We start from the raw sequence: 8386 nt of genomic DNA on the forward strand, positions 1-8386 counted from the left end.
CCCTACAGACCAAGTTCTATGTGGATAGGCACTGTTTATTTGGTACACAATTCTATACCCAGCACATACCCTAGTGCCTGGAATATAGTAGAAAAATGAATAAACACATGAATGAACACAAACTTAGACCAAGTTAAGCAGAGTGAAAGAAAGGACTGTTAAGAAGTGTGTATGAAGAGAACAGTACTTCCTCTGAATCCTACAGGGTGATTCTATACAAGCTTTCTTGGCCCTGAAGGTCAGCTTCGTATCAGCTCAGTTCGTGCTGGCCTAGACACATCCCCCCAAACGTGCCGAAAGGCTGCTGTGTAATTACAGAAAACAGAGAAACATCAGCTTCCAGATGAGAAAATAAACATTATTTCGCTCCTACTTTTTTTTTTTGCGGTACGCGGGCCTCTCACTGTTGTGGCCTCTCCCATTGCGGAGCACAGGCTTTGGACGCGCAGGCTCAGTGGCCATGGCTCACGGGCCCAGCCGCTCCGCTGCATGTGGGATCTTCCTGGACCGGGGCACGAACCCGTGTCCGCTGCATCGGCAGGCAGACTCTCAACCACTGCGCCACCAGGAAAGCCCCCGCTCCTACTCTTTTGCTCAATGGTTAAAATATGATACTTGCAATGGTCAAATCTCCACTGCACTAATGTCTGAGAAAAACGCCTGACCTCAAACACTGGCCAAATGCACTTACTCATCTTACTGTTCATCCCAAAAAAGACTTCAAGAGAGTATGGATGAGGAGAGACATAGCCCACCCACAGGACTGTCTCAGCATACCCATGGCAGCATAAGATTCTAAGAGGAGCCATCAACAGTCTTCTCAATTTGAACCAAATGCCTATTCTTATATCAATATGCTCCCAATAGAGAAACAGACACCAGTTAGCTGCTCTTAGCAATGTTCCAGAGTTAGGAGGAGGAGGAGCAGCAGCAGCAATATCTTTAGGGCTTAGACTTGACTACAGTAAGTTCCTTGAGAGATAATGACTCCCAAACTTGAGGCCATGCCTATGGGCTCAAAATCTCCCCACATTTCCTTTGACTAGCTATTGGGAAGTAACTAAAGCAAATCAAATATGTCCCCTACAGGCTAAGCAGAAGCAGGGTCTGACACTGGCTCCATGGCCGACTTATTAGGTGGCCCAAGGGACTTATCAGTTGTTACTCTACAAAATGTCAGTTGTTACTCTACAGATTCCCTGAAAAACTCTGACAATGCAGAACACCCCCCCGAGAGCTTCAAATAGGCTGAGGAAAAATACACTACCATGTATAAAATAGATAGCTAGTGGGAACCTGTAGTATAGCACAGGGAGCTCAGCTCAGTGCTCTGTGATGACCTAGATGGGTAGGAACTGGGGGGTGGGAGGAGGTCCAAGATGGGAGGGGATATATGTATACATATAACTGACTCACTTCATTGTACAGCAGAAACTAACACAACAATGTAAAGCAATTATACTCCAATTAAAAAAAAAAAGAAGAAGAGTCATTCTATAAAGTTAGGTTCAAACTTTACATAAAGTTACAGTTCAAAGCTTTGGGGGGTAACATAGTACAAGACCCAAGAGAAACATGACTGGACGTGTGGTACCTTGAAAGAGGTATTATAAAAAAATAAACTTGTAAAACTAATAGACCAAGAATAGATGCCTTTTATTCCACTCAGCATCTGTATTTGATTAACCTTTTCCAAACTATGAGGATATAGCTGAGGCTATATTTCCAATTTCATATTAGAAGAAACTACAGTGGAGAGAGATTAACTACCTTGCCACGAAATGGTATAATACAGCAGAAGAACAAACAAACAATAAAAAACGAAAAAAAAAAACAATGACCTAGATTCTAGAAAGCCAGAAGACCTGGAACCTAGCCTTGGTTCTGCAACTTATTAGGTACAGTATGTGGCCTTGAAAGCAGTCAAGCATTATTACTCTTTGAGTCTCAGTTTTCTTACCCGAAAAAAAGGAGGATCCACAAATTAATGTGGGTCAATTAAATAAGGGGTATGAAATGATTTCAATTCTGCAAAATACTGCAGAATGTCCTTGCTACTACTAGGTACACAGGTTTTCCTGGTCTCACTCCAGTGCGCTCTTTCTTTGCACTGCATCATCCTGCCAAATAGGATTAGCTGATCTTTTTCAACTAGGAACAAACTATTCTGAAAGATGAGGTACCAGGTGTTCTAGATATTCCAAAAAAGTACCAAATCTTCAGGTGCTGGGTAACTTCTGCCAGCAAATATGCCCCTTTCATCAAAGGGTATTTCCAGGCTACCATCCTTTTCCAGATCAGTAATGAGCTCTGTATCCACTGGTCCTGATCAGGTTATGGTCATAATAAACACTAGGAAATCTACTCAGTGGAAATATCACTTAGGGTGATATTGCTCTAAGAGTCCTAGATCAGATTTCAATCTGATTCCTCAAACCACTGGATTTAGTCAAGAGACCTGCATTCTAATTGTGGCTTTTTTATTGACTAGCATTGTTACCCTAAGCAAATCACTCCCAATGCCCTCAGCTGCTCTATCATCATAGTGAAGAGATCTTTTACGGCTCTCAAACCTGGCCACTCATTAGAAATCCTTTCTAGATTCCTGGGCCTCACCCAAGATATACTGGATTAGAGTCTCCAGGGGAGGACCATGTCTCTCCCACATAGCATAATTACAGATTATGAATGTCAAGTAAACTCAACCATGTTCCCTCCCATCTTCCCAGAAGCTGCTAGCCCCTCTCACCTGTATTCCATGTTGCTGGCATTCTTACGGGTGGCAGTCAGTTCTACCCCATTCTTTGTCCAGTAGCTGTATGTAAGGGTGTGAGAGTTGGAGGTGAGGTTACACTGCAGGGTGACAGAGGGAGCAGGGCTTTCTCGAATAATGACTTCTTCACTGGTGACAATCCTTGGCTCTGTAATAAGAGTGCACAATGATAGGGAGCCACAGTTCCATGCTCTGCAGCCCTGGCCTGAGAGTTGGATGGGGTAGGTTGGGGAGACTAGAAGAGGGAGGGCAGACAGGACCACATGAGGAATTTCACTTTGCCACTTTGGAGGAAGTCAAGAAAGGAAAAACAATGATTATAAGCAAATGACCACTAGCGCAGACAACAGCCTGAAGACCAGTTGGCCTAGACGTGAAAAGAATGGGAGTATTATGGATGCTTGCACTGGCAACAGTATGCTTTTGAATACCACCATTTTATGAGATAAGAACCACCAACCAATTCGGCTTCAATTAGAAAATCAGGCTCCACTTTGCAGCTCTGAAGACAAAGGCAATATCATTTAGATAACTAATAAACTAATAAACTTCCTGCCTTGAAACAGTGATAGTTATAATTAGGCACATATGGCTTTTCCCACATTTAAATCTGATAAATCTATGGCAAAACAGCCTGGCCATTAATTATGCAGAAAAAGACAATGTAGATCCTAAAAGCAAATTTCCTATTGAAAGTCTATTGCATTTTCCAAATTTTGCTGAGAGAAAACTGTTAAGGAACCATAAGTTCTTCTCTCCATATTTTACTCCAAAGACAAAATTTTTTCAGAATTGCACTTTAAAACACTTTCCATTCTAAGATAATCGTAACTAGAATGTGGTATATGTTGGTATGATGGGCTTCTAGAATTTTAGAGCTGAAAGGCCCTTAAGAGTTCAATGAATCCCACTCTTTAAGAGCTAGAAAGGTACAATGACTTGTGCAAGGCCATAATTATCATTAGTGACAAAGCTGGGCCTAGAAAACCCATCTGACCGAATTCTTTATCCCTCCTCCTCCAACCCAAAAACACCCCCATACACCTTCCACCCTAGGGCAAGTTATATACTTCATCTTCTGGTTCTACCTGGGCTTAGGTAACCTGGGATCACTCGTTTGGTATCTACAAAAATAACCTATTTGAGTCAAATAGTATAACACATTGAGCAGAAATTTTTTAAGGCACACTATATCAATACCGTTACTGGAAGGTTCATAAAGCACTTTGAATTCCATCACTATATTAAAGTCTTGAAGTTTGTTTATTGTCTTTTGTCGTTATTTATCTTTAATCATTTCCCATGGTTAATTCTTTTTCTACTTTTGGTCAAACATTTTCAGGTGAAGTCTAAACTAGCCATCTTTTCCAATCCACAATCAGAGGTATTTGCTCTTTTACTTTTTTTCCAATTCTTTCTCAGAAATCCTTGACTAACTTCCCATTTCCCTGCACCTGGCTACTTCCTGTCTACAACTCTGTAGCAGCTCCCTGACAACATTTTATAAAGTATAGTGCTGACTCTTAATTCTTGAAGACAAAACTCTCTCCCTTCACTGGAACTACGCTTTGTTCATTGTGCAGGAAGGAGAGGACGGAGACGTCATGGGACACTTGAAAAATGTAATGCCCAAGCACCTCCTAATCAATGTAACATTGTAGAGCTCATATCGTCAAAGAAACTTGTGATAAATAAAGCAAATCCTCAAGTTTGCTCAAGTAAATTGGTTCTAATTATTTTCCAACTCTGGCAAAAGGATAGTGGTTATCTTTCATTCAGCACTGGTCCTTATCCGTAACATCAAACAGGGTCTCTATGTACAGATAATGGAGGCATAGCAGCCACTAAGACAGAAGCAGATGCATGTAAACATTAGCGCAGTGGTGTCCCATGGTTTCCAAAACACACTGGACAGAAGCCAAATCCCTGGGCCTTAAGTCGAGCAGAACAGCTGCAAACCCTGCAATGGAAGGCGCACACACACCATCGGCAGAAAGCACCACAATTTCAGGAAAATCAAAACCAAGCAAAAACAAAAGCGATAAAAAGAGAGAACCAGTACTCCACAGAAATTAAAAAAATATAAAGGCAACATTAAAACCCAAACACACTTTTAGGTTTTTACTGAATTTTTATTATTCAATTTTATTTTCTGTCCCATTTGGGACTCGCCTTCTGGTTCTTCCTCTCAGACTGCACTGAGAAAGGGTAAACTCTGAGGCCAAGAGCTTCCAGATGCTTAAATTACAAGGAGGCCAAAGCAAATGCTACTCTTACCTGTGGTGATGCAAATGACCACTGCAGCTCAGTGAGATTAAGAAGGTGATGAAAGCAACCTGGTAGACTTTCTGCCAAGAATTCTCAGAAGGCAAAGGAAAGCACTTTTCCCCTTAAGATCCAGGAGAGAGTCAGCTGGGAGCAAGTCAATAATTTTAATAGGTTTAAATATGATTCTGCACCACAGGAGGGTTGTGGGGTGGGGTAACCTTCCTCCTGTAATTGCTGTATACAGAAACCAGTGCTAAACCAAGCTCCTTGGCCTCGGTGCCACATCTGCATTCTGCACCAGGATGAAGGTGGGGGTTTTTTATTTCTGATCAAACACTGGTGGTCGAGCATTGCCCATGACAGTTCAAGAGAGATGAACATTTAGGAGAAGCTCAAAAATTCTTACCTGCCACTTACTCCTATTTAGAAGCACTGGTTAGGAGACCCTTACTTACCCTAGCCATCATTCATATGTAGAACATGCTATGGACAGAGAGAGAACCTAAAAACTGGGCACGCTTCTCTTCCTGCCTTACATTACTGCCAGGAGGTCATTCTTTTTTTTTGTTTGCGGTACGCGGGCCTCTCACTGTTGTGGCCTCTCCCGCTGCGGAGCACAGGCTCCGGACGCACAGGCTCAGAGGCCATGGCTCATGGGCCTAGCCGCTCCATGGCATGTGGGATCTTCCTGGACGGGGGCACGAACCGTGTCCCCTGCAACGGCAGGCAGACTCTCAACCACTGCGCCACCAGGGAAGCCCAGGAAGTCATTCTTAGATAGAAAATTTCAACTTCCCTTTGGAAACAAATGTCCTTGAGGGTGCTGAAATCATAAAAACATCCAATTAGTGGAGTTCAGGGTGTTGGAAAAAAAAAAGAAGCCTGGCTCTCTAAAACAGTTAACTAGCATCAAGTGATTGACGGGGAGGTCTGGGGAGAGTCTGAACTAGCCAGGGTTTGTTTCAAACACATGCAGACACCCCAAAGTTAGGAAGCTTATTTCTAAGTAAACTGGGAGACTGCTGTATACTCTCGAGATTGAGAGGTAGGTACCGCAGAGCCGCATCTTCTTCTAGCCCCAAGGCATGACCTTTTAACTATGAGTCTACCTGAGTCAGGCTCCTGCAAGTACAAGTACCAAATGCCCAGCCCAGTCCATGCCTACAAACTTCTGCAGAGCTTTGTGGCCGTTTGGGTAACTCTGCTTTTACAAGGAAAGGAGCAAGGGGGCAGGAGAAGGAGGCGTGCAAGGGAAAAAATCGTTAAATAAAAGAAAAATCACTGGGTTAATGTTCCCCATTTTCACATAGACAAGGTTTTCTTTTTCCCTTTCCAGAAGCAGGTTCTCTAATTCAACAGTGCCAACTGCAGCAGCCTCTAACTCTACTCTAAGTCCTCTTCATAGGCATCTTCTGAGTTGCTATAAAGAATAGACAAGTAACTTGCTATTTTCCATAGAAGTATATAGATTCAAGGCCCATGTCAGATTACCTCCTGTGTTATTACCAATATCCTCATAAATGTAATTTACTATTTTTATTTACTCTCTCTAAATCAATCAGTTCTTTAAGCCTGAACTGGCTCTAGGGACTCCTACTGAGTCCTTGACAAGAAGGTCTTTCCATTAAATGGAGAATGCTTTCCATTAAATGGAGAATGCTTCCTCGACTATAATAAGGACAGATGTGGGCTACAACTCTTTCTGGCCAGAAGCACTGGCTCTGTGGTGGCTTTTCCCTCCCTCTCCTTCCCACCATACAAGCAGCAACACACTATCCAGAAAGAGGTGGCCACAAAAGCTCCTGTGTCTGATGTCTTACTTGTACCTGCTACTACAGATGAAGGGAAGGATTCTGAGCCAAATGCTCAGCTCACTTACCACACAGAGGAACAGGGTTGGAATTTAGTTTCCTTTTTTAAGACACAAGAAAGGCCAGTGTGAATGGCTTCCAAACTATTTCTGGGGTTGCCAGCCTCTGGAATGATAGTGTGGCGGTGACTGCTGTGCCAACAGTCAGTCATCAGAGTCAAACTATCTGTCAACAGATCCAACTCTGACTTTGAAACAGCATGATGGGGTTTTAAAAAATACTTTGCAGCTTAGAGTCACCTGGCTCCTAACAGCAAGACATAAGGAGGAAATCTCAGACTGCTGCTTTTAAGAGAATAGGAGACTAGCTGGGCAGGACCAGTGAGGAGTATACTGCTGCAGTGGAGGGCTGTTATCAGGAAGCACATGCCACTGTTTTAGAAAAGAAAAAGAGCTAGAACTATGGAAATATCCAAGCTTACATGCCACCCAATAACCAAAACACATCACCGCACCACACTCATGGCAACATTCCCATCACAGAACAGGATGACACTAAGTCACAGTGAGGGAAGAGGCTGGGCAGACACAAACTTAAAACCATAGAGGTGAAGGCAGCTACTCAGAGAGCTTCAAACAGATGAACAGAAGAAATAAAAAGTAGTTAGACTGGGGAGAGAAATAAAAATAGAAAGGCACCAAAGAATAAATCAGCAAAAGGATAGCAGAAAACCTACTACAAAATTAAAGTAGAGGGAAAGAAACAATTCAACACTATCCTGGTTTGACTGCCTGGTTTTGTGAGTTTTAAGTGTTTTGGTTTTTTTTTCTTGTTGTTAGCCTCCCCAGTTCTCCCTCCCCACCTCTTCCCAATGCAGATGATTTTGGACAATCACAGATTTCCCCAAGTTCTTTGTTCCTGAGGAGAAAGACACAGAGAAGGGTTGGGGGATAAGGGAGGTAAAGAGGACAGCAAAGAAGAAAAAAAAAAGTTGCCACAAATATTTTCATACACTACAACCAGAAGGATCGTGGGTTTGAAAAAACGAAGACAAGGGGTGGGGTGAGTGATCATACTGGGGAAGAGGGAAAGGAAGCAGAAGGGAAGGGTCATCGGGCCACCTCTAGTGACTACAGTACTACTACTGTAGGGTGCTGGACTCACTCTGAAGGACGCTTATGGTGGCCTGGGCTCGAATCCATGTTATGGAAGGGTTTTGCCTCAAGTCATTCCTCTTGGGGTCGTTGCTGGCCCTGCACTCGTAAGTCCCAGAGTCCTCCAAGGTGAGCCGGGTTATTCTCAGCACACTCACGCCGTTTGACCCGTAGGCGGTGTTTACGGTGACACGGCGCTTCCGAGCACCGTCCCACAGCTGTCTGAAAGACTCTGCCCGGTTGACTTCTGCGTACCACCACTGGATCTCTGGCGTGGGGCTCCCGACCACGTCACAGTACAGCTCAAAGGCGTCCCCAGTGAGCTTAGTTTCTGACATGGGCGACTTGACAAACCCAGCTAGAGGGAGGGGGAGCAGGAA

General features: G+C 43.5%; 1 protein-coding gene across 4 annotated transcripts in view; it reads right to left on the bottom strand.

Annotated features, from left to right (window-relative positions):
* Positions 1-8386, bottom strand: part of NPTN (neuroplastin) — a 56003-nt gene that overhangs the window by 23941 nt on the left and 23676 nt on the right. For 2 of the 4 annotated variants that reach the window (XM_007446645.1, XM_007446644.1), the window contains exons 2-3: positions 8017-8364; positions 2750-2921 (exon numbers count right to left, since the gene is read on the bottom strand). In XM_007446645.1, the coding sequence (XP_007446707.1) occupies positions 2750-2921; positions 8017-8364 (520 nt within the window). The remainder of the gene's footprint in view (positions 1-2749; positions 2922-8016; positions 8365-8386) is intronic. The other 2 variants (XM_007446647.1, XM_007446646.1) reach the window with 1 other exon arrangement.

This window comes from Lipotes vexillifer, unplaced genomic scaffold, assembly GCF_000442215.2.
Source record: "Lipotes vexillifer unplaced genomic scaffold, Lipotes_vexillifer_v1.1 scaffold242, whole genome shotgun sequence".
NCBI classification, from domain to species: domain Eukaryota; kingdom Metazoa; phylum Chordata; class Mammalia; order Artiodactyla; family Lipotidae; genus Lipotes; species Lipotes vexillifer.